General features: G+C 41.4%; 1 protein-coding gene across 2 annotated transcripts in view; it reads left to right on the top strand.

Moving 5' to 3' along the window:
• FSHR (follicle stimulating hormone receptor) overlaps positions 1 to 25,541 on the top strand; it is an 80,281-nt gene that overhangs the window by 43,540 nt on the left and 11,200 nt on the right. Inside the window, exons 3-8 of one of the 2 annotated variants that reach the window (XM_049833672.1) lie at positions 10,902 to 10,976; positions 11,369 to 11,443; positions 17,582 to 17,653; positions 20,480 to 20,557; positions 24,009 to 24,077; positions 24,193 to 24,267. In XM_049833672.1, coding sequence (XP_049689629.1) covers positions 10,902 to 10,976; positions 11,369 to 11,443; positions 17,582 to 17,653; positions 20,480 to 20,557; positions 24,009 to 24,077; positions 24,193 to 24,267 — 444 coding nt within the window. The remainder of the gene's footprint in view (positions 1 to 10,901; positions 10,977 to 11,368; positions 11,444 to 17,581; positions 17,654 to 20,479; positions 20,558 to 24,008; positions 24,078 to 24,192; positions 24,268 to 25,541) is intronic. The other variant, XM_049833671.1, reaches the window with a different exon arrangement.

The following is a 25,541-nucleotide window of genomic DNA, read 5'->3' as shown; positions in this document are numbered from 1 at the left end:
ACATCACAACAAGCTTCGTGTGGTAGGAGAATGACTCAGGCAGAGGGTAATAGGACTTGGAACCCCCCAAATTTCTAGGTCACTTGTTCATATCCAGTCCGCATGCGTGTGATGAATGGTTTGTTTCCCCATGGGTAGGTTGCTTGCACACCATGAGATGGTGATCTCAGCCTGTGCCCTCAGGAGATGGTGATTCATTGCAAGCTAAGGCCGCTGCAGCTGGTTTTCAGCAGCAGTCTCTTTTGGCCAGACTTTGAAATGACTCTGCAGCAGAGCTGGGGTGTCAGTGGGTGACCACGCTCCACCGTGGGCACTGTGGGAAGGTTGGATTGCGTTGGTTGTGCTGTGCCTTATCTGTGGATAAACGGAAGATTTTGCCAGTCACGTCTAATAGAGTCTTTTCACCTTATTTTTGACTAAATGTGACCCAAAGGAAAATCAAGGGCATTCTTCCCTGTTTAATGGGGGTCTTCCTTCTTCTCCTTTGGCACCTTACTAACTAGTCAGGTCACGCACAAATCTTAGCTCTCCTAACGAGTCTCCATCTGCACGTCCTTAAGGAGGAGGAGGAGGATATGAGAGCATGCATCCTGTTGCTACCCTTCTGGACAGTTTGAATGATGAGGCAAAATGTATCTAGGAGAGTCACAGGACTGGACGGGAGACAGGAGTGTACTGACTTCAGGTCGTACCCAAGTGACTACGAGTTTTTCTGCTCCTCTCAGTCTTCAGTGGATGAATGTCCTTAAATTGACTTTAGCAGCACATAAAGAAAAAAGTGAGTAGAAATGCAGCCACCGTATAGCATGAATCTCTTTTAAGAGGTCTCATACATAAATGGAGTATTCTTTCTATGGCTTCCTGGGACTTGTATGCTCGCACAGTTGCATTCATTTAACTGAAAATAAGATATAAATTTGATTACTAAAAAGTATGTGCCACATAAAAGAAAAAAAAAGCCAAACCCAAAAGATAGAAGTACATTTAAATTGATTGGGATCAACTAAATCGGAGTAAAATTACTCTACAAATGAAAATGAAACATCTTGTTTGGGGCTTTGTGTGGTCTTCGAGTTAAATAGGTGCCACTGTAGAGACAAGTCCTGAGCCTGCCATTTTGAAGTACCCACTTCATGCTACCACTAACTTAGCCCCCTAGGGAAAAAAAAATAATAAAAAAATTAAAAGCCCTTGTACTTAGCTTCTGCCTAATCTGTCCTCACCAAAGGCTCCCAGCCAGGTGTGGGGCACAAGGCATTCGCCTGGGGAATCTCTTAACCAGAGCCATCGGGCAGAGCCATCCTCAGACTAATAGACAGAATATAATGAAACCCTATTACCTTTGTGTAGAAGAATGAGGTGTGTGCTGGTACTGCTGGTTGCTTTCTGTTTGCTGCACCTTTCTGCATGTAAGAAAAATGCACTCCTGTCCAGGGATCCAGTCCAAATCCCTAGGGATTTGGGTAACTTCAAGACAGAACATCTTTCAGAGGGAGCTCTGATCATGTTCCTTAATCTGTTATATTTGTTTCTTCATTTTCCTCTTAAAATAATCCAAAAATACATATTTTGTTTTCAGTCTGATGGAAAAAACAATATAGCAGTTGCGTTTTAGTTTTTAATTCGGTATTTAACATACACAAAACATTCCTTTAAATCCGAGAACTAAATTGCTCTCACGGGATTGCCTTCAAGTTTGTGTACTTCTGTGTCCTTTCGTGTTTTGAGCTGTGTGCTTCCTAGAGACAATGCTTATTTAAAATTACAGGAAAATATGCGCTCCTCTAAGATGTAGAATGTTAATGTAAATGCAGATCAAATATATTAAAACCAATGGATTTCCATGCCTTCTGCTGCAGTCTGAAATCTCCTTCAGTCTCAACTAAAGCAATGATAGTAATCAGAAATGATGGATTTAATTTAATTTTTTTTTTATTTTTTTAAGTGTATTTCATCAACATGACTTTTCCAAATGGTAATTTTTGTGGTTTGGGATCTCTTCAGGATTTTTTTTTTCCCGTCCTCATCAGTAGTATTTTTTCAAAGTGTTTTACTGGAAACAAAAAAGGTTTTGCCAGGCTTATGTGCTGTGAAAACACTGTAAATTCCAGTTTGTTTACACTGATACAGGAAACCAGACAGAAAAATATCATAAGTATATGCAATGCAGTACAGCAAAGGAATAGACACAGCAACTTCTAAGGAAAACATCTTTTTTTTTTTTTTTATTCAAACCACGTTTCTTGTTCAGCCTCCTTCTTTAAGCACTGTGGCTGGGGAGAAAAATTCCTCCTATTTTTCCCTTGATGAAGAAGAACCACTTCAGATAAGGGTGTTTGCATCACTCTAGCTCCAACTTCTATGTCCCCAGTTAGATATGACCCAGGATAATGGGGAGGAGAAGGGCTCCCAGGGAGATCAAAGTGCTCTTACATAGCAGAAACAGGTTGTTCCCCAGTGGCCAGGAATTGCCTTTGGGTTCTCAAGGGTTTTGCTTCATTTGGACAAGGGTTTTGCCTACGGAGACTCCTCCGAGGGCATCGGTACTGAGGGCTCCCCATCAAAGGTCTGAGTCTAGTCTGACGACTTTATTGTTAGAGCACTACGACAGCAGAAAACCTTTGTTTGTCTGCATTTCTACAAGCCTGAGTTACACAGCATAGTTGTGGCAGAGACCCTTCGCGGCGTACATCAGCAGCTTCCCTGTAAATGGGGTTAGATGGGCAGAAAGGCTGCTGCTGGAGGATTTGGGTGAGTAAACATCATCCTATGGCCATGGGTCCGTTATTTTTATTGCTTTTATTGGAATATTGTGTGTATATACGCACAAACATAGAAACATATTAATATATTGAATTTTGGCCTAAGTTTTATGATGCGTTCCCTTCCCCCTATTAAGACTTTCTTATCTTTGTGCAGTCTTGCAGTGTTTGCTGAGGAAGAGGGTTATTTATGTCTGGGAAATTCAGGTGGAAGCATGTGATTTTCCAACATTTCATAGTGAAAGCTCTTCAGTTATTTTTCAGATAAGACGCTAGATGTATGAATCGTGGTCCTCTGCTGCCGTCGGCGACTTGGCAAAAGGGTTAGGGGTTGTATGCAATTCCCAAGTTTGTATAGTATGTCATCTCTGCGTTCTCTGATATAGAACCTGCAGATTTGGGCTTAATCATAATTTTTTCTGCTTATGATAGTGCAGTATCACAATCAGGTAAATAACCCTCATTGCACACTTGTTTTGTAAAGCTTTTGACTTAGTAGCTTCTTGCTGGTGCTTGTGTTTTCTCTGGCAGTTTGTTACAAGGCAGAGGTTTGGATTTAACTTTGGAAGCATAAAAGAATATCTTTTTCCCAGGTAGGTTATATCTGAGGTCCCCAGTCGTGTAAATATTTATACAGTAGGGTCTTGGCTGAGCCTGGAGCCAAAACTCAGGGATAAGACTGGGTAGGGTCAAGGCCTCAGTTAGACACAAACCACAAAAATAGTAAGTAGTTTTTATGGAAGGGAAGAATGAATGCAAATAGAAAAGAAGACGGAAGGAAAACTCTGTGCCGGAGAAAGGTATTTCACAGGGAGACTGTAACATTCAATAAGAGAAACCTAAATCCCTTCAGGAGGACATTTGAAAGATGTAGTGGATAATGTTAGCAGCTGTAAGATAATGTCTGTATTCGTAATTGTGTTTAACATTAAGCAATGCTAATATTTTTCTCATGATGGGTCAAGTCATGGAGATTTATTTTCACTGAAGTGGGTGTAACATACTGCATGATTTGCTCTGGTGAATACTCAGAGTCCTCTCATAAGCCAGGGAAGATTTTTAATGCCAGAACTGAGGAGTAAGAAGGAATTTTTTACAATTTTCCCTCCTAGCCAAAAAGTTTAATTGTGCATATCTGAGGCACTTGCTATTCTGGATCTTCCCTTTCCTGTAATGCATTGGAGTTAGTAGTGAACTGTCCTCCAGAGGCCTCTTGTGCCTGTGTGCTTCCTTAAAGCATTTCAGAACTGTCTGCTGAAGTGTCTGGGAACATCTGTTTCAAGACGGTCTGTCTGGAAAAGCTGTCACTAGACTTTGGGTCCTGGAAGCCACATGTTCCCCCAGTCCAAGACTGTCTGCCTATTGATTTTCCCCAGCAATGATTTTCCCCTTTTCCTCATTCAGCCACTCTTCTGAGTGATTACCCCAAGTGTAATCTCCTCATCTGCCCAGGTCATCTTAATAAAACTATCCATCATTAACTGGCTATCAAAGCCAAGAGAGAAGTAATAAAAGATAAGTGGCAATAAATGCTGCTAGCCCATTTCCACGGAAGGAGTTACGATGTGGGCACGCGGCTTGTGTCAGCATCTCTGAACGAGGAGGTCCATTCCGCAGTCTCAAGATTGTGTGGAGCCCATCGTCCCTGACAAATGCCATTGCCAGGGTGGGTGTCTATTTTAGAGGTGTTTTTTCTGCCTTCCCTACAGGCGGCCCCAGCAGCTCGAGGGCACCGAATTATAAACCCCATCCCTCTGGGCTGCCTGCGTGAGGCCAGCGTTTCTGCAGAAAACTGCCGTTCTCTCCAAAGACCCAGTCCTTGCTTGTTCGACTTTACAAAGCTTCACGCATTTCCAGCTTTGCTGGCAATAAACTAAAACCAGTCTAATACATCCCCTTAGTGCTAGAGTATGAGGAGATATCTATCCCCCCAAACTGTACTGATTATAAAATCAATTCTTATTATGATGTGGCTTCTGCTGTTGGATCCGGTCGTTATCAGTTCCAATTCTGCAGACTAATCGCACGCTTTTTCAGATTAGAGAGACCAATTTAAAACTCTTACATGGACAATTAATTTGATGCAACCAAACTCTCAACAGACTTTCATCTGGATTGCTGGCATGGTGCTAAAGCACCAATAGAAATAAAATCCCCTTTGCCTCCGTCTGCTGTGTGGAAATTTGCATTTTATTTTTCCCAATGCCTGCGTTGATTTATTTGAGAATATGGTGTCATGCCCTTTGGAGAAGGCAGGAAGACACAGTGTTGGTGCCTCCTGATAGTCTCCTTCAAAGATTTACGTATACACTATTTTGCTCTAAGTGTGAAATCACTATTAATACTCAGTTGGTTAAATGGGTATCCCACTTACTTAGGTCAGTACAGCGTGTATGTATATCCTCAGCAAAGTAAAGAGATTATGAGAAGAGTCAGTGCTTGAATTTATTTTTGAAATGTCAATAACTGCTAAGATATATTAGCCTGTAACTCCCTGGTGTTCAATATATCATGGTAGGGAGACAAGTTTTTCATGTTCACAAGGAAAGTGGCAGGAGCAAGTGTCAACTATTTTTAAAAGGTCAAAAGTCTCTAATACTTTTAAGAAAAATATCTTTTCTTCTGTAACCTGTTTAAATCAACGCAGTAGCATTTTGCTGTCACTTTAGAGGGAAGTTTTCAAAAGGAGATTTCAGACTGCCTTGGTTTTGATCAGACTGAAAGAAATAAGAGCTCCTCCATCTACGACATAGAGACAGAGGTACCTAAGTGTTTAATTTTTCAGTTCAAACACATCGCAGGCTGTTCCCGGGGGTGCTCCCCCAGGGAATGCTGGGCAGGTTTGCCTGTGTGACACCACACTACTGCTAATTCCTTCTTGAGCTTGACATAAATTGTGGCATCAGTCAAACTACCGAGTAAAAATGACCTGGCAAATTGCTCTAAAGAGTATTTATATTTAAAGAAAGAGAGGGAAAGAGAAAAATTTTGGGCCTTTTTTTTTTTCCTTCCCTTTTGCCTTAATTCAATGCGAAGCTATTGATTTGTTGCACTGCAGAGAGACCAGTGAGGCCACCTGCTCTGGGAACCAGTACCTCATACCTCCAGGATCACTGCTAATTGCAGGTACCCGTAGAGTGAAAAATATTGTTCACAGGAATCCGCAAGATATTTATGCCACAAAAAACTGCCACAAAGGCTGAGGATAAAAGGCCAAAAGGCCCAATTATGATGTTTCACAGGAAATATAAGCTGAACAGAGCAAGTGTATAGCCCTCGTGCGTACCTGCTCTGGAAGGGAATTTAAGGAAAGCTGCAGGGAGTGGGTCGCACCCAGCACTAGAGGGGAGGGCAGCAGGGAAACCCCCCTTCACCCCACGTGCCACGTCTGTGGGCACGCCGCACCACCAAACGCGTGCCCGAGAAACCGCGACACACAGGGCGGCCCCCTCTGCCAGTCTGCCACAGGGAGATGAAACGCAGAAATCCGTAAATCCCACGTTTACTGCGGTCGTCGTCCAGCCAAGCTCACCAGCTGGGCACCGGTTACCCTGTGTCATTCCTGGTGCTGGTATTGCAAGGTCTTTGTGCTCCAGAGCGGACGTCCCTGGGCACCGTGTGAGGGACTGATGCTGTGATCCGCCTTTAAGAGGGTCTGCTGCCATGCCTATGCTTTGCTCTTCTTTTGACGCAAGTTTCCGCTTACTCATCTCTGCTAAACTTCTATATCTGTATATATACACACATACATACACACTCATTTGGTTTAAATAGGCACATTTCCTAGCAGGGCAAAAATGACCCTATCCCTGGCTGTGTGCTCCGCTCTCGTCCTGAAAGGAATTCTTATCATAAAAGACATATAAATGTCCGGTCTTTTATTCTTTCATTATTTTGAAATACGAGACCACTTGGCTGCAAGACCGTTAGTTTGCGAGTTTAACACAGTCTTGCTTTTGCTGGAAGACTCTGATTAGTCTAAGAGACTTTTTCTTTAGAGGACTACAAAGAAACTGCCACGAACTATAAATTCCTTGCTAATAGAATTGTTTAAAAGGCCGTTTCGATGTATCTTGATTTTTATGGGTCGCGCTTTGAGTGCAGCTGGTTTGAAGAGGAATCCTTCCTATGCTTCACGCTGGGCTCTGTCACAGATGTCACGAGGATGGACCCCCAGCCCTGCCTAAGGGCAGCTTTGCAGGCAGGTTAAATTCGGCTAAGACCGTACTGCCAGGAGGCAGCACCTTCCTCCTCCTCTTCGTTTTCCACCTCTCTCCCTACTGTCACTGGCTCCGGCTATTGCCCGTGGAAACGCTACGCTGCAGTCAGTTGCTTGTGAATCGGTAATAACGATTGCAGTTTGCTGCGTTAGTAGCAAATTAGAGGAAATCCTTTAGTCGTGTGATGTTGCCACACCTTAAAATCTTACATTCTCTTTGGAGAAAAATTTAAAAAATTATCCTTTGTGCCTTTGTAAAACATTTTTGCTGAATAGTTTTTCCTCTTTTAGGCTGTGCTTGAGTAAACAATTCATGCTTTTGAGGACCACTGTTGATTTCAATAGAGCTGTGCATGCAGTGGAAATTAAGCCTAGGCAGATGCCTAAGCACTTTGCAGCCACTGGGTGGTTTGGAGTTTCGGAGGTTTGGGGTTTTTTAAGAAATTGCCCCTGATTGTTTTGCATACCATCTATTCAAAGGCTTGCATGCATCAGAAATGATGCTCAAATTGCCGTCTGGATCTCCTGCAATAGCTAGCAGTAGAGCTAATAGTATCATTCATTACAAACAAACAACGTAATAACAGTCCTATCTTCTCTCATGATGACATATAATAAGATATGCATTATGAGCAATCATCTGTTTGTGTGTATTTATATTGTAAGACAAATCCCTTGCACAAATACTAGCCAGCAATCCCCTTTTTCTGTTTGTAGCTGCTGCTGCAGGTATTATTTGCTTTCCTCCTCAGAGGATCTGAGTCTGCTGAGTTGGCTGTTTGATGTGAGCAGCAGTGGTTTGTACTTTTAATGCCAGAGATACCTGTTTTCAAGATAGTGTTCTTTGGGTTTTCCATGAGCAGGGTGTGCTTTTTTTTTTTGCCAGGTACGAATAAATTGTTCAAGCAAATCATGCACCCAAAACCCAGACTAGTGTTGCCTGTTGTTCACGGTGTGTGACTGATCTCCTAAACAGAATGGGTTTTTTTCGTTTATCCTTCTTACCTGAATGACAGCCTTGACAGGTATATGGGCACCCCAAAAGGACAAGAATAGCAACGGCCTTCTGTCAGAAAACAGCCCTTTAGTGCTGTAAACCGGGATTCATCTGTGAAGAACGAAGATGACTAAGGTCATCACCAACAGGGTTTCCTGGAGAGAGCGTAGCAGGGGATGCACAATTCATTGCAGGGGACGGGGGGGGGGGTCTTGTCCTTTTCCCTCACCCCCCGCAATCCCCTGAACACAAAGGACGAAGCCCAATGCCAGAAGAGTTACTGCCTTCTGCCACTGGCGAGTTTCCCTTTTGTTCCCTCTACTTGAGAGGCTCGTAGCCACAACGGCTGCAGCAGTTTTCTTGAGCTGGAAGACAGCAAAAATAATTTTAAATAGACATATTTTCTTCACCTGTTAAAAAAAAAATTACTGTCACCTTTGTACATGTCAATGGGAATATTAGAATGAAAGCCAAGTCATTCCCCAAATCTCTGAAACACCCCCTTCATATGAGTGTTATTTAATTCTTTTTAAAACTTAATCTTTAAAAAACTTAATCTTTTAAAAACAGTTTAGAGATTCCTATCTTCCTACCTCTCTCTCTTTCATTCCTTCCTTAACCATGCATTCTCCAAGCCTTCCAAAGTGTCGTGGCCTGCTCGTGCCCTGCTTTAATCAGATCTGTATCTTCCATTTCTTGAACTGAAACAAAGCCCATAACCCATCCCACCCTTAGGAAGCCAAAACACTCTCCTGATGCAGAAACATTCAATTTTAAGCATTCCATTAAAAGAGGTATATCGTCCAAGTTGTTCATAAGTTAGATAGCAGATTGGATCATAAAAAATTATTAGCCTCCACAGCCCTATCTGTCGGGTGAGGTCACTACTGTATTGTGGTTTCTTAATAAACTTTTTTTTGCCTGTAGAAGGCCAACAAATCTGCAACATTTTTCCCTGAGCTGTTTAGTGGCATGAAATCTCTTCTGGCTAAATGGATTTGTTGGTATTAAATGTTCTGCTTTTTCTGTGAATTTTTTTTTCTAGACAACTCATTTTTAGATTGTGGGGAATGGCAAATATACTGCTGACCGCCCAAAAAGAGCCCGAGCAATACCAAACTGAATTTTAAAAGTCTGAGACGTCTCCCGTGTTGTTAAATCTTTTAGACTGTAGTTAAGCAAGTGAAATGTACTGTCATATAAATACAACATAGTAGGTGATTTCTTCTACCATATATCTTACAATGCATTATTTTTACAGAAAACAGGAAGATAATAAATAGTCTTTGAAACGTCCCTTGCAATGGCTGTGTACCTTGCACGGTGTGAAGGAATCCCAGTCTCAGCTGAAGCATTTTGTTGCTGCTGAAACCTAAATAATGAAGAGGAACGTGTTCACATATGAGCTGGTGATTCAGCCCTGCTAAACAAACTGAGTTCTTACTGCATCCTACCAAGCACCTATTGTCAGTCCTCATGTACTTTTATTTTCTTGTTCTCCAGTCAGTATAGAGCTCCCAGAGAAGAGGACAACTGGGTTTCTTCTATAAAAGCCTTGAGGAAACAGGAGGGAGAGCTTCTTATTAAAATAAAAAAATACCAAAGCACTGAGGCATTTTTTAAAGCAGAAAAGGTCAGATGAGCAACTTATCTTCTTTCGCAAGGCTTCTGTTTGTCTTAAATGGGCCGGTAATTTGTCAGGTATGGTTCAGTTGTTAGCCAGAAGGAAGTGGAATACTTTTTATATTACTTGTAATAATTTTTATGATTATTTTTGTGATTCTCTACCTATCATTACAATCTATTGTTTTACCTCAGGCCTGTTCGAGTCTATTTGCAACGAAAAATTTTCAGAAGAATAAGATATCCAGGAACAAGTGCCATCCAGTTTGCAATCTGACCATTTATCCAAGGTTTCATTCCAAAGATGTGCACAGTTACCTTGCTATTAAAATCCAATAAGCTATCACACTATTACTGAATTAAACCTGTATCACAAATTGTACTTCCTACAGCTGACCTCAGCCTGGGAAATAGCATTTTTGCACCATTTCCAAAAATGGCAGTGGGGAGTCTTTTGGCATAGCTCAACTTTCCTGGTCACTGCCAGCATAAGGGATGTAATCAGGACAGGTTGCACTGCAGTAATTACCCCTTGATTCACCAGAACTCCTGAGCTCTAAATTACACCAGAGCCTGAGCCATCTCTTTGCCATCCTGCAGATTAAGGAAGGGAAAAAAAAAAAATATTCTGGACCAGAAGGAGATGCAGTCTGGTGTGTTGATAACAGAAAACTGGCCATTTTTATTCTGCAGTTCTGTGGCTGGAAGTAGACATTAATTGTATACAGAAAAGAACAAACAGGGTTTTCTCCAAGATATGGAAGATTTCTTCATGTCTGTGGTCTCCAGATCCTGCTAATAAGTATGTGTCTGCTGATAGCTTAATTTTAATCTCTGTAATTTACGTCAGGTCAAGACAGCATCGTGTTCTGCTGCTGAAGTCGTGCCATATTTCTTAGGAACTTTTTAGCTGTCTTCTCTATATCAGTTGCTTTTCACCCCCTCTTTTCTTCACCGAGTTAAAAGCTTCCATTAAATCTCTATCAGTAATTGGTGATGTCAGAGATCCAATAGCCAATGGTGGATGGGCCCTGCCTTCTGACATCCAGGGAATGGTGACAGCAGGAGGCACAAGACTGCCGTTACAGATACAAACTTCAGCCTCAGAAGATGTCTGTTCCTTCCTGACGTAGTTTGGCTTGGCGGCAGCTCATTGGTGGGGTCTGTTTTCTTATCCGATATCCACCTTATTTTTAAAACTTATCGGTAATCTAGGAAGAAGTTTGTTGTGAATTTTTCACTTGTCCATTCTTTGCTTCACCATGGCTTGAAATATCTTGACTTTCAAATTATTTTTCAGCGAGATCTCACAGAATGATGCCTTGGAGGTCATAGAAGCAAATGTGTTTTCCAGCCTTCCCAAACTACATGAAATGTAAGTAATGAGCAATCTAAATTCAAAGGAGACAATTATAGAGATTCATTATAGGCAAGTATCAAAGGTGTTGCAGTTTGGTTCAGGTAAGCTCTGAAGAATTCATAGCGATAAAGGAACATTTGAAATCTCCCTTTGTCTTTTCGATCTTCTTATCTAACTGTCCCTTTCTTTCCCTGGTCAGCCTGAAACTTATCCTCAAACCATTGCTGATATCAAAAGGTAGTGGGGTGTGCCGGTCTGTGGTAGGCTGCTCTTTGAAATTGTGCAGATCTTCTGCTGTCAAAAAGAAAAACTCAGCGTATAGTACCACTACATCACGAGGCAACCACAGATATTTTAAGATCAATACATTGATATATTCCCTCTGATGTTTCATTGTCTCTTTGCAGAAGAATTGAGAAGGCCAACAACCTTGTGTACATTGATCAAGATGCCTTCCAACACCTTCCGAGCCTCAGATATTTGTAAGATCTTTTGCTCTTTGCAAGTACTATAGTCGTTTTGAATGATACGGATGTGTTTCTGTCCAACCTGTGCTGAGCACTTTGGTAATAAGACAGTATAATGCCCTCTCTCCCCCTGCTTGTTGCACATTGTCAATCCACGTTTTCATCCCCAGGCCTGCACACAGTCCTCAGAAAAGCTGAAGATAATATCCTCCACGGAGTATTCACACACATAAGATCCTTGAGCCTTTCTAAGCAACAGGTTGAAACTGAGTGACGAGAAAAGGAGCTGGGCCTTTTTTCTGTCTATAAAAACAACTTCAGTTGAAATTCTTCCCGAGAGCTTTGGGACAAAATCTCTCTCATCTGTCTTTGCTATGGCTCTGCCTTCTGTTATACTTCATACACATGGTATTAAGCATTCAAATTCTCTTGTCTGTAGCAATGGCAGGGCTATAGCAATGGTTTTCAGTAACGCTTGATGTGAGATGATTAAAACCTTAGAATACAAACATATTGGTGTATGGTATAACTTTATTTCATTAGCCAGCCTCATCAAGAATGCTGCTTGCACAACTGTGGTTGCCGCATCTGCTCCCATGGGATTGCCATCAAAATTCAGTGATAATTGAATCCATCCTTAAAATAAACTGTTACCCAAAAATATTTTCACAGCTTTTAGCGTGTGACCTTACCATGACTAATAATCTCTCCTCTGCATAAAACCCCAATGATGTCCAATGAACTCTGTTTAACAGTAATTGTTTTTAATGGCCATAGCTTAATAAGCTCCCACGGTGTTCTTCGCTGAACAATAGCATACAGACCCAGCAGGATATTGGCTTAACTTTTGTATGTCCATCCACCTGAGCACGTATACCTAACCTTGTTTTCCTTACTTACACAAGAAGCCTGATCATGATTTCTACATTTGAGTATATACGAGTAAGTGCTTAATTGTCTGGTTAGATATTTCTTCAAGATGGGATGAAATCAGCTAAGTGGTCTAATAAGCATAGCTCCCAGGAAGCTAATGAATGTTTAAGGTCTCTGAAAATCACAAGCATCTGACAGGTTCTGAGCTCAAAAATGCCAAGAGGCATTGGTTAGAATTTGAACTTTAAGACTGGAGGTTTAAGGTTTGGACTTTAAGAGATAAGGTGTACTTAGCACTACACAAACCATTATAGTTTAAACCCTCATTGAACTGGAATATGTGGTTAGAGTTGCCATAGGATTGTCATTCTCCCCAGTATTTTTACCAATACCTGCTTTATAAAATTCACCAGGCAACTTGATAAACTTCTTTATCTCCATAACTGAAACACAGATTTTTCTCTTGGCAGTATGGAAACTAAGCTTTAAATTTGCATGGTCATGAGAAGAAATCATATGCCTTTTTCCTTTCTTTTCAAGCCTGGGTGCTTCGGTAGTGACGGCTGTCTTTGAGTAATTCTGGCCACCTATGAATGAAAACACAGTATTTGTATATCCCATGTAGAATCCCCAGAACAAGGTGCTATGGGTAGTACAGTTGTCAGGTGTACAGATGGTTAGAAAGAATGGGAGCACATTTATCTCGTACAAAATTGACGAACAACAAGAAGAAATGTGAACACAGTAACGAGCACACTAATTTCAGTGATTTTTTAAATGAGGGACACACAAACTATGGGTCATGAGGAAAAGGTAAATCCCCACTTTAAATATCTGAAGTAGTGGGATTTTTTCTCTTGACTTTAGTGGGTGCTCCCTCTTTTGAACATTTGTCATTCCATGCTCCCATACACATTGGCTCAAACATTCAGACACGCTACCTGTATAAAAATTCAGCTGCAGCAGCTCTACTATGACCTACAGAAGGAACAGGTTAAAAATACAGAGGATTGCTTGTCTAACTGACCATTCCCCACTCCTCTTTACCTACTTCTACACACTGGCTGAAATCAGAGGAAAGTATATTTTGTGTACTTTTTAAGGTACTGTCTCTTGTGGGCACACAGGACTGGAAGAGATTCCCCAGACTACTGTATCCCATTTCTTACTGACTCCACATCATGTACCCCATTAATTAAGGGCTTTATTGACATTTTTGATGCTCTCCACTGTTCCCTGCTGTCTCTTTTTTTTCCAGGGGAGGCTTTTCCAGAAACTCAATGATTTTCACTAGCTGTGGAACATTCATATGCTTTTATGTCTGTCAGCTTGGGTACAAATAAATTTCCCACTCACCCCCCTGCCTTTGTCTTCTGCATCATCGTTACTAGTATGGCGAAAACAAAAAGGAGAAAAAAATGCTAAAAAGAATGCAGTGCTAAAAAAAAAATGCAATGCTGAAATACTCTAAACCTTGTAGAAAAATGCAACCTTAACTTTCTCACCAGTCTTTTAGAAGCAGTGAAGAGAATTGTTAATTGGTCTTCTTGGATATATGCCAAAGAGACAGACTGCTTCAAAATGGTAACTTATTGACCTTTTCATGGGTACAAGATTATTTATCTGGCTCTCATTAGGGAGAGCTGTGGCATTGTCTGTTTAATAATGTAGTGATGGCTTTTCAAACCTATTTTATTTCCAAAATTAGTTCTCATGTGTAATCTGTGTCCTTTGCTGCTTTTTTTACAGTGGATGTGTCGACATCCTGTATTAAGCAATCTCAGCTTAAAATAGAAAGATTTAAATGTAACCCTCCTTTCAGATCAATTTTGAGGGCATACAGCTGGATTGCTGGAGAGGAGGGGAAATCTAGGTCGCAAAAGCATGCATTTTATCTGCAAAATAGTTTGCATTGTGGAGAGCAGAGCCCAACTCCAAAGTCTTTTATCTGCTTGTACCTGCCTAATTTTATTTCGTGGAGGACCTGACACGCACGTACCTGGCATGCTTCCTAAACCCAAACCTCTATTTGCTGCAGATGCAGCGAAGTCCACAGGATCACTGACCCTTTGCATGGAGTTGGCTCTTCAATAAAAAGAAGCGATGCTCCACTCCTTCCTTTTGCATGGCAGCCTCACGGTTAAAGACTTTGCCCCAGAAGTGGGTGTTGTGGATTATAGGCTTGGTTTAGCCTGCAAGGCTGGGACACATGAGCCAGAGGCATCTCTTGCTGGAGTCAGGCTCACATGCAGTATAAAGTAACCAGCATGATTAAGGGACACAAAAATAACGCTTCCTGAGTGATGTTGTATTTATCTCTGCCTACCTTGAGTTTGCAATTTAGTAAATACCCACAATAAGCTGATAAGGTAAACTGCGTCCCCAGTTTTGTCAGAGTAGCTCCTACCAATCTGGTGTAAAGAAGAGCAGGCGTGTTGCTATATCTAGATATAAGCAGCCAGAATCTTCCAGGAATTAGTTTCTGAAAGATGATTTTTTTTTTTTTTTTTCCTCTACTGATCATGGTGCTATGTTTTCTTAAGTGCTGACTCCAGTAAGCCTTTTCAGAAAGACAATTAATGCTTTGGAAAGCAGCCATCAGCCGTCTGAAAAACAGGTTCTTACTGAGCTGTTTATGCATGGTAAGGGGGGACTCAGTTGTAACACAGATTAAAGAGGACACTTGTTTAAAGTGAGGCTACTTAGGATGTATACGTTATATGGTAAATATATTGACAAAACTGTCCTGCAGGAAAGATATTCAGTAAATTGGATTATCTACATCCTAACAAGATTATCCACTTAAAGGCCTCTGGAGATTTGCTGGTTGAATAAAAAGAGAGGGAAGATCTAGGCTGCAGTCTAGCTAAACATTTTTTTAGTTCTTTTTCTGCAATTAATTAAAAGAACATCCTCTCCTGCTCCCAATCACCATTCTGTGCCTCTGTGCAATCAGTGCTTTGTGCCACCTGTAGATTTACTTCAATATATAATGATTTGTCAAAGATGCTTTCTTCTTAATCTCATGCTGTTCAGTTGACACCAGTACAAATTGAGCCCTGAACACTCTGGGATTACTGGAAAGCTCAGGGCTGTGGCATCACCAAAGGCTTTGAACACATTTTTTCTCACGTGTATGGTGAAAGACCTACTAACCAATGTGGCATTTTGGTATGTTGGGAGTAAGTTGCCATTGGGAGCAGTGTTTGAATAGCATATGTAAGAGTACCATCATCTTTCATTACTTCAACACGAGGATTGAGATTTCCTTGGGAAAGAAACTACCGTAGAAAAGAAAGCTTCTCATGTCTTCTCCTCTGTCCTGCAATAACCACACACTAATTGGCAACAGTTTGCTTCTTCATTTACCTACTAAAGGAAATGCATGCCATAATACGTATATAACAAGTGGCTCTTAAAAACAATTGCTTGGATTTTTAGCATATGACTCAGTTAAAATTAAAGGCAGCTTTCAACTAAAACTCTGTGCATCTCCCGTAATTTAGAGAGTGTTCTTTAAAATACTGTTAGAGGGGAGTTACACATTCTTCTTCTATTGCTTCTAATTTTTTTGGCTAACTCCTTTTACAAAGTGGAAGTGGAGAAGTACTTTAAATAATAAGGGCCTTGTGAAATCCACCTGCTTCATTAATCATGCTTCCTATTTAACCATATGTAATGCTTTTTCAAAGGTATTTTTTTAGAGCTTTCTTGGTCACATGTGACAGCTGTTATTTTTAAGCTAATGCAATGTCAGGCCACTCTGACTCCTGAGATGGAACCCTCATGACATTTCAGCAACTTTCCTAAATTAGCTTCTTGAATATTCACTATACTTCTTTAATTTTTTCCTGCGTATAATGCATTGCTTTTTGTTATGAGACAGATAACAATTTGGCTTTTCAATATCTGAGGATATCCAGATACCACCGCAGGGAGCTCAGAGCAGTACTTATGCAAGTGAATGACTATTTTATGGACTTACGTGTCACCCTGAGTGCCCAAATGTAGGATTTGGTTGTCACACGGAGGTGTTCAGTTTCAGTTCACACTATGAAACCTGAAAGGTTGCAACTCTCCTGAAATAATCTGGGTTCATAACAAACGTCAAATGAATACTGTTACTTTTTTGCAGTCTCAACCAGTGCTTTTCATCACCACTCGTTTCCAGATTCAGGAATGAATCTGGAAAAAAAGAAAAATTACATTCAGTAATTAAAGAATATTGTTCTGTTTAAGTGCCAGGATAAAAAATACCTTCTATATAATACTAAGACACTCCCTGAGGCGCCAGTATTCTCAGTGAAAGGTTACTTTCTCTATCATCTCATGTATTAAAAATACAAAGATATAACTAAACATTTAAGAACCCAAATTTTCTCTTTGTTAGGTAGAATCAAAATGAGACATTTTGGTGACTGGGAAAAACTCCCAGCCTGTCAAAGCCCAACCTCATCCAGGTCTTCCTCCCTCCTTCCAGCCATCAGCAGCCACCAGCCATCTCCTGCTGCATGGCAATATCATGTTTGTCCTGCCCTTGCTACTGCTCTGGGTAACAACATTTGCTTAAATTAGATGTGGGGCAGCTCTGTGGATACCTGTGACCATGTTTCCTAGCTGGCTGTAGGCACGGGGTTGTCCTTCACAGTCAGTATTTCTGGGATGGTGTTTCATGGACAGGAACTGCAACGCAGAGGCCAGAGATGCTCAACGTGGTGGGAGGGTGGAGGTGGTTAAATATGGAAGCTAAGGCCCATTTCCAGTCACACAAACTGCTGAAATGTTTCCATGTGTTCAGCTCCTCCCTATTGGAAGTGCTGGGGAATAAAGCGTCCTAATTCTCTCTACTTTCATGAAGTAATGTTATTTCCAGTGAAATTAATGTATTCTCTGTTGAGTAGAAGGTTAAAATTGTGGTGAGTTGATACTTTTGTCTTAAAAGAGCTACTATGAAAATAATTATCTGTCAGTGCAGTTGATTTCTTAGAATATGGTTGGGAAATTAATACCGACAGTTTTCTGAGATCATCAGGAGGGACCGTGTAACTACCCAAGGTAGGGTTTCTCCCTTGAGTTTAGTGGGGCAGAATTCAGCTCGTGCTTTAGAGAATAACCTTTTTACGTTACAATCTCAAATTTCAGAAAAGCAAACACCCTGTTTGTGGCTAAACTATGCCTTTTGTGGCTACCATTTCAAGCTCAGTGTTCTTTCTTCCTTGTTAAATATTGCTACGTGCCCAGAGCAGAGCAAATAATCTTCATCTGTGCTCTCCTCCTTAGGTTAATATCAAACACTGGCCTTCGGTTTTTACCTGCTCTCCATAAGGTGCACTCTTTCCAGAAAGTTTTACTGTAAGTTTTAATGTCTGCTTTTCACTTTTTAAAAGCTCTCTTTGAATGTTCTCCTGTTCCAACAAAACCTTTCAAGACGTGATTCCCCTCGTGTTCGCTTATTAACTTCATGGTAGTGTTTTGGGTTGTAATTTTGTAGGCATTGATGATAATGTGGCCCTAAAAGTCTCAGTTCTCTCTAGATCTTCCTTCTACAAAGCGTTATAACTTGCGCTTTTACAGACGGCTCTTCTTTTAACTGTGCTATGATTGTGTGCCTGGATGGCCCAGAGGACTGATAACAGCCTTTTACTCCCTTTCACCAGTTGAAATCCAAACCAGGCTGGTGGCAGGGGAAATTTCTTGCCACCTGGTGACAGTTCTCTGGCCTCCATGGGGAGAGTTGCTGATCTCAGAGCTGTTTTCTGTGGAGAGGCGGTCACATCACAGAGAAAAAAAAAATTTAAAAAACCCAGAGAAATATCTCTACCATGCTCTTTTTTTCACTGGAATTAAAACTGTCCAGAGAATGAAAAATGTTTTTCTATGGAAAATTCCAGTGCCTAATGGGGGAAAAAATATTTGTGTAAAATTTTGTGTGTGTCATGGTTTAACCCCAGCTGGCAACTAAGCACCACGCTGCTGCGCGCTTGCTCCTCTCCACCCAGTGGGATGGGGGAGAGAATGGAAAAAAAAGTAAAACTTGTGGGTTGAGATAAAGACAGTTTAATAGGACAGAAAAGGAAGAAAATAATGGTTAATAATAATAAATAGTAATAATAAAGAATTGAAATACACAAAATAACTGATGCTCAATGCAATTGCTCACCACTCACAACTGATGCCCAGTTAGTTCCTGAGCAGTGATCCCTCCCAGGCCAACTCCCTCCAGTTTATATACTGGGTGTGATGTCACATGGTATGGAATACCCCTTTGGCCAGTTTGGGTCAGCTGTCCCGGCTGTGTCCCCTCCCAACTTCTTGTGCCCCTCCAGCCTTCTTGCTGGCTGGGCATGAGAAGCTGAAAAATCCTTTACTTTAGACAAAACACTACTGAGCAACAACTGAAACCATCAGTGTGTTATCAACATTCTGCTCATACTAAATCCAAAACACAACACTATACCAGCTACTAGAAAGAAAATTAACTCTATCCCAGCTGAAACCAGGACAGTGTGAAAGCAAGCTTTTTGTTTTCTGTAAAAGCACCTTTTTTTTCTGTAAAAAAAATGCATATCACAAAAAGCTTGATTTTTTTTTCACTGAAAAAGACCATAACATGAATTTTTCAATCAGTTCTTAGTATAATTGAAAGCAGAAAACCCAGGAAATGAGCAACTATTTCTTCTCTTCCTTTGGACAAGATATACTGTTAATGCACAGGCAAAGTTCTGCATGTTCAAATTTTTGATTAGAAGATTTCAAGCTGCCGAAACATTGATCCTGCAATTCTCTTAGTAGTGGCCATTAATATAAATAAAAATGCATAGAAAACGTAGAGGGAGATGCCTGAATATAGTATAAGATATATATAAGATATATAAGATATGTATAAGATACATATAAGATACAAAATAAATTTCTGTAATACACTTGACATACGTTAACTCTGAGAACTGCACTTCAGGGCTCCCTGAACCCATCAAGCAAATGCAACGGATGCAGAGCTACAGAGCGTTCCTCCCGTATAGCTTTATGTTTATCATCGATCTTAACTAGACTTGAATTATTGTGTCCTGCTGAGCAAGAGTTAATTTTTTTCCAAGGTGAAACTCCTCACTTTCCTGTGAGAATAAGTAGGCCTTGATACTGCTTGAGTCCCAAACTAGACCTTGGTTCAAACCCTGGCCCCACTGAGGTCAGTAAGGAAATTCCCGTTGGCTTCAGTTGTGCCAATGTTTAAGTCCAAAGGTAGGTCTTGATGGGTCACCGATGTTTATAAAGGGCTCGTGCAGGTCCTTAGCAGAGGGATACACTTCACTTGTGTGGGTGCTGCGCTCCCTCCCTATTCCTACCTCTACTGACCTCAGTTTGCAGAATGAGGCCTCTGTGTAAGCGTCACTTAATGCAGAGTTGCGGTCGTACTCAACTGTCAGCATGAGATAATTTTGGAAGCGCGCTTAATTTCAAGCTTTGCAGATAATTAATTTCATTCCCTGCTTTCCAACAGAAACAGCATGAAAACAACCATATACCCAGCCTAAATTATGAGTAATACTATTTAACTACTTTGCATTCTATTTTGAGCAAGCAACAGAATGTATATCTGCCATTCCTTCTTCCGTATGAGTCGAAACTGCTGAAAGACTGAAATGCCTACTTGTCAGTTCAACAAACTGCATTGACAGGGGTCCCACGTCTTAAGTTCTTAAGCACATACAAAGCTTATAAGCAACCCTGTTGACATCAGCAGGGGAATGACTCGTGGGCTGGTAGGTACCCTGCTGAATCAGGCCAAAAAGGCTAATGGCTTTTCCTTCTCCTGGTTGGGAGGCTGCGAGAAGGGGTGGCCTCGCAGCCCCTCAGCTTGCAGTTTCTGGGTAGTACGTTTGCTGGAGGAACTATTTCATCTGCCTCAGAGTTATGAGACCTGAGCTTTTATGCATTTTAATGACTTCAGCCTATTTGGGAGGAAAGTATGGGGGTGTTGGAAATATTTTGCTCCAGCCTTTTTTACGTTTATGCTCTGCAGACAAAATGTCTTAATAACTTAAGTCGTTACCCTCTGCTTCTAATATTTCCTCACATTGAACATAAGGAAAAATACCATGTTTGAAGTAGCGTATCGTATTGAAAGGCTCACAGAGGTACAAAAAGATGTAGCTTCTATTGTATTTTATTTTTCAGAGATATTCAAGACAATATCAATATACGTACCATTGAAAGAAATTCGTTCACGGGCCTGAGTTCTGAAAGTGTGATTCTGTGAGTAAAACATAGCACATTTATTATTCTCCTTGTTAGTTCATTTCTTTTCCAGAATAAGGTCAAGGGAACTAGGGGATGGGCACTATTTCATACGCTTCCAAATTCAATTTGAGGTTTTGGATTTCTCCCCTACCCCTGAAATCTCTGTATTCTGTTTCCCTGCCATGAAAAATGAATGCTTTTGTGGTTTTTTTTGTTGTATTCTAGTCCTGCTCTTTACTTTAGAGGCACAGCACAGAGCAAATTTAGTAATTACTGATGCCAAAGTTAAACATACTCCACCTACAACAACAGCTCTATGTGACACAAATTGTGTTCAAAAGGATGGCGTGACTCATAAATATTTACATTCAGACAAATCATTCAAAGATGTTTATTACTCGGGCAAAATACATGTAGATGTTGTGGAAATGCGGTATATTTGTACACAATGTTAATGCATTGATACAGGCCGGTTCACAATGCAGTTCAAGCTGCACGGTTAGATGACTCTACATTTGACTTGAAGAGTCATGTATTTTAATGAACTACTTGGCTTCCTTGATCCTTTCTGTTGGTATATCAAAACGTACTGTTTGCTTGCTAACAAGCTGCCTGCCTTTCACCTAGCCAGTGGCCAGACTGGAAAAATTTCCCACTGTGTGTGCAGTTTACGTTGCATACTGAAGCAGACAAGCAAGATCTGATTGACTGATTGGGCTCACGTTGATTTTGGTGGGAGCAAGGTCAGACCATCAATATTTGAAGAGAGGCCAGTAACAAGTCACTTAGCTGTTATCTCTCCTTTTTCCCCATCAGTTATGCACAACCTGTATCTACAAGTTCCCTGAAGTTTTAAACACACATACAGGTTTCTCAAATATATATTCAAGTAATGATACCCCAAATGCACTGGTTTATCTTTTCTCCTGTGATGATAATATTTGCTGCTCAGGTGGGACTTTGCATTTTCAGAGCACTGCGCAACAAGTACTGTATTGGTTTCCATAATACCACTAAGGAGTGAGATAAAAATCCCAGATTTTTACTGTGATTTGACCTCTCTGCGCCACTTGAGCCGCATGAAATTGGCTTCCCCTCTCTCCCCAGGACGTCTCGTCGCTTATATGATTACTGCCAGGGTATCGAAGGATAGTCCTCCCTGAGGACTTAAGGCTGGTGGCTTGCAAGCAAAATTGGCCTGGGCGGTGATCGTGTCCTCTTCCAGCTGCTTTGCCTTGCCTCCCAAAACAGCCCCATGGCCACGGGCTTCCCCGTGCCCACCGGTGTGTGCAGGAGCAGCAAGAGCTGTGCAAGTCCTGACTCCGCTGCAGTTCTCCCTCGGGACAGAGGTCCTGCGTGTGCTCTTTGAGAGCCCTTGATGAGGCTTTCCTTGTGCTGTGATGATCTTACTTCATTTTGGACCCTAATCTGCTGGTTTTCTATACAAAACTGAAGTCCCTATGCAATGCGATAGAACGTTACTGTTATAGCAACATCATTTTGTGAAGCCAGGCATGTCAAGATGGCATTAAAAACACCCAGGGCCCACTGAACCCCCACATTCTGGGGAGACACAACTTTAGCAGGTTTAGCTGTGGCAAGCTTCAAGCCAGTAATTTGGAATGCATCTGATCTTACACCATGCATGGGATCCTCACAGACCGGAACTGTGGATACATTTGGTAAAAAAGTGCTAGAAATTTATGGAAGAAACTCACCTTGCTTCCAGGTCTGCGCACCACTTAGAGCCTAAGATAGAGCTTTTCTGCCCTGAAATAGGGTGTAAATAGTACCCCAGGGGCAGTGGCCTCCTGCACCGGCTGAATTTTAAAGTGTGTTTTAAAATACCCCTATAGCCCTGAAATGCTGAGTAAAAACCCATATGTTCAAGCTCTGGATCTCTGCCTCCATTGTCACTTGTTGCTAACGTAAGAGTTAGTGGAGTCAATAAGCATGCTGGTTGAAGTGAGGGAAGAATTTGTCTCAGTGGAAACTTGTCCATATGTAGTAAAATGAGGTCTTGGGATTTAGGTAATTTATTTTTTTTTCTCTTTTTACTACTTGAATGCAATTAGCCAGGTGACAGGAGTGATACACATCCAGTCCACGCTGTATGGCAACAGTGACTCTGATTTTACGACCTTAGTATCTCATTGCGTTAGCATCATGTTCGGTGAGACAATGCAGTAAGTGCTAATACTGTGATTAAAAGCATCTATATCAGCCTGGCAGCTACGAATGGATAAGATCAATGTAACATAATAAATGTTTTACATGCTATAAGCAGGGACACTTCTCTCCTCTGTGCCTGCTCACTCATGTCTAATAGCGCTTGCAAGTGAAGGGGACGGTGACAGTTCTCCTGATCCGACCTGACAGACATTATAGACACGGAGCTGTGTACATCTGCCTGTCACGGTCAAAAGGGTAATCCTTTCAGCCAGACCCATAACTGATTTTCATGCTGACCTTAGCTCACCACCTCAGACCTTAGATAAGAGGGTCACTTGCATGCTCAGCTTTCAGTGCGAATTAGAAACCAAACGTCCAGGTTTGCTGACAGTTTAATTAAATCAGGCCATTTTTGCCATCAATCAGACCTGTCATTGCCTGTTGGAGAGGGCGTGAGTTGCAAAGTGACGTTTAAAGCAAGATGAAGGATTGCACCCTAAAGATGATAAATATAACTGACCCAAATGTAAATTTTTAGGACCGTGAAGGGAAGAGAGGGAAGGACGTTAAACGTTAATTAGTTAATGCACTACAGTAAAAACTTGGCGGAAAGCCCCAGGAGCTTTGATTCCCAGGTTCACTACCTGTGTCTCCTTTCGGGGGAGGGAACCCGGGGAGGTGGGACTGGGGCAGCAGACCGGACAGGGAACATAATCTGTCGAGACAGAAGATGTAGGAGGAATCCAGCTGCTTCCCGGGCGGTTTGGCACCACCGCCAACCCCCCCGGTGACGGTCAGCCTCCCTCCTCCGCCTGCCCCACAGAGGACGTAGGAGCACTGCAGACGGTGGTCTTTTTTCCTAAAAACTGGTGAAGGTTAAGCCGTGGCCCAGCGTTTTAAAAGCGTCTTGAAAAAAGTAAAACTAAGTGACACTGACAGCACCAGCAGGAAAGATCCTGGTGTCACCCCTCCTGGCATTAGCCGGGAACAGCCCCACTGACTCCGCTGAAGCCTTGAGCAGCGCCAGCATCTTCATCAGCTCTGCCCTTGCCTCAGAAACTTGCTTTATCTATCGTCTCTGACGGTAACGCTATCTGCCCTATTCATGTCTGCACTTTCCAAAGCCTTCCTCCAACTATTGGGATCTCACCAGCTACTTTCACTGTTTGAATATCCATTTAATAATTTTATTTGTTTGAGATCCCTTTGCACTGATTTGAATTACCATACATTTCAGTTATGAAGCATGAATAAGAATACAACCTTTTTTTTTTTTTTTTCCCCTCTGTTGCAGATGGCTGAATAAAAATGGGATTCGGGAAATTGAGAACCATGCGTTTAATGGAACCTACCTGGATGAGCTGTAACTATTTCCGCTGTTTACTATTCTGAAAAGCAATCATTAGAAGGTAGTAGCTGCTGCAAGCTATTTTTTTAATCTCAGATTGTTTTAGCTTAAATATTGTTGTGTTTTTCAGAAATCTAAGTGATAATCACAACCTAGAAAAATTACCAAATGAGGTCTTCCAAGGAGCCAATGGGCCCGTTGTTTTGTAAGTAATACTCAGATATTATTTTTCTCATTATTAACTCCCTAGAAAAGAACAGAGAACAACATAGGAATGCCAGTCTGGATTTCAACATCTCACAAATCTTGGAGTTCAAAACTGGAAGTGTAGTTCTGAATATAAAAAAGAACCTGGGAGCCATAACTGAATTTTCAGTCTAGATACATGTTTTCGCTTTGTCCTTAAGTTTTTGGGAGTGTTTGGATCCAGGGATTTAGATCCAGATTCCTCTCCACAGTTGATTAAGCTGTGTAAGAAAGTAGTTTTGCTTTGTTTTTTTTCCAGAGAAAAATGCTGTTAGCTTTCTGTTTGAGCAAAATCGAGAATAGGTGAGTGAGTCCTCAGTGCTTAAATCTGAATTGCTTACCACTGAAAATGTGCCCCCGCACTTCTGAAGATAAAATCCCTGCCCTACAGGGATATGGATTGTCCCATCCCCTGTAGAGATAGGTATGAGATACAGCTCACACAGTTACAGCAGGATGTCTTTGGTGGGCGATAAGCTGGAAAGCGAGATCCCAGCAGTAGACAGTTCAGCAGTAGGATGCTCATGGATCTCAGTCACCACTACCTCGAGCCACGGTTTGCCATGGGATCTGAAAATGCCTGTGAGCGTGCACAACTGCTCGCACTTCTGAGCACAAGCCATAACACATAAGAGCTGCAACAGAGGCATGGGAGTCTTTTTTTTTTTTTTTTTTTTTTTTGTCTCACCAATTCATCAGAGCCTTTCTGTCTTCCCATCTATGCTGGATGTCTGGAGACAACTAGGAGTCACCCAGAAAGGGTGAAAAGGGGTCACTGGAGCTGTTGGAAGATTTTACACAGAGGTCAGAATGGTTAGAAATCTAAAAAGAGGGAGAAAAATGTCTGGTTAATCTTGAGTTCGGATCAGAGCTCTTCTGAAGGCCTTTTTTCCACGTTGTGGTGGTCAGTGCACTTATGATATAAAGAGCTATCGTGTGGGCTACTGCATTCTGCTCCACTGCCATCACTCCCTCAAAGCGTCCTCCTTCTTTGGAAAAGGCTGTCAGTGGAGCATCTTTTCAGCAGTAATATCACAGCCGTCTCTTTGGAAAAGCATTGTTTTCTGTAGCAAAAAGTAAATGCATTTTCTCTGCAAGTTGTAGTTGATACAATCATATTCTGGAGGTTTATCAAATTGATTTGGCTGTAGTTCAGATTCATTTGATAGTTCAATTTCTAACACCAAGTTATTTGTGTAAGAAGTTTTCTGTTCCATTACCAATACATCCACT

This window comes from Accipiter gentilis, chromosome 30 (genome assembly GCF_929443795.1).
Source record: "Accipiter gentilis chromosome 30, bAccGen1.1, whole genome shotgun sequence".
Classification (NCBI taxonomy): Eukaryota; Metazoa; Chordata; class Aves; order Accipitriformes; family Accipitridae; genus Astur; species Astur gentilis.
The sequence above is the reverse complement of the archived record's forward strand: the minus strand, read 5'-3'. Positions and strand labels throughout refer to the sequence as shown.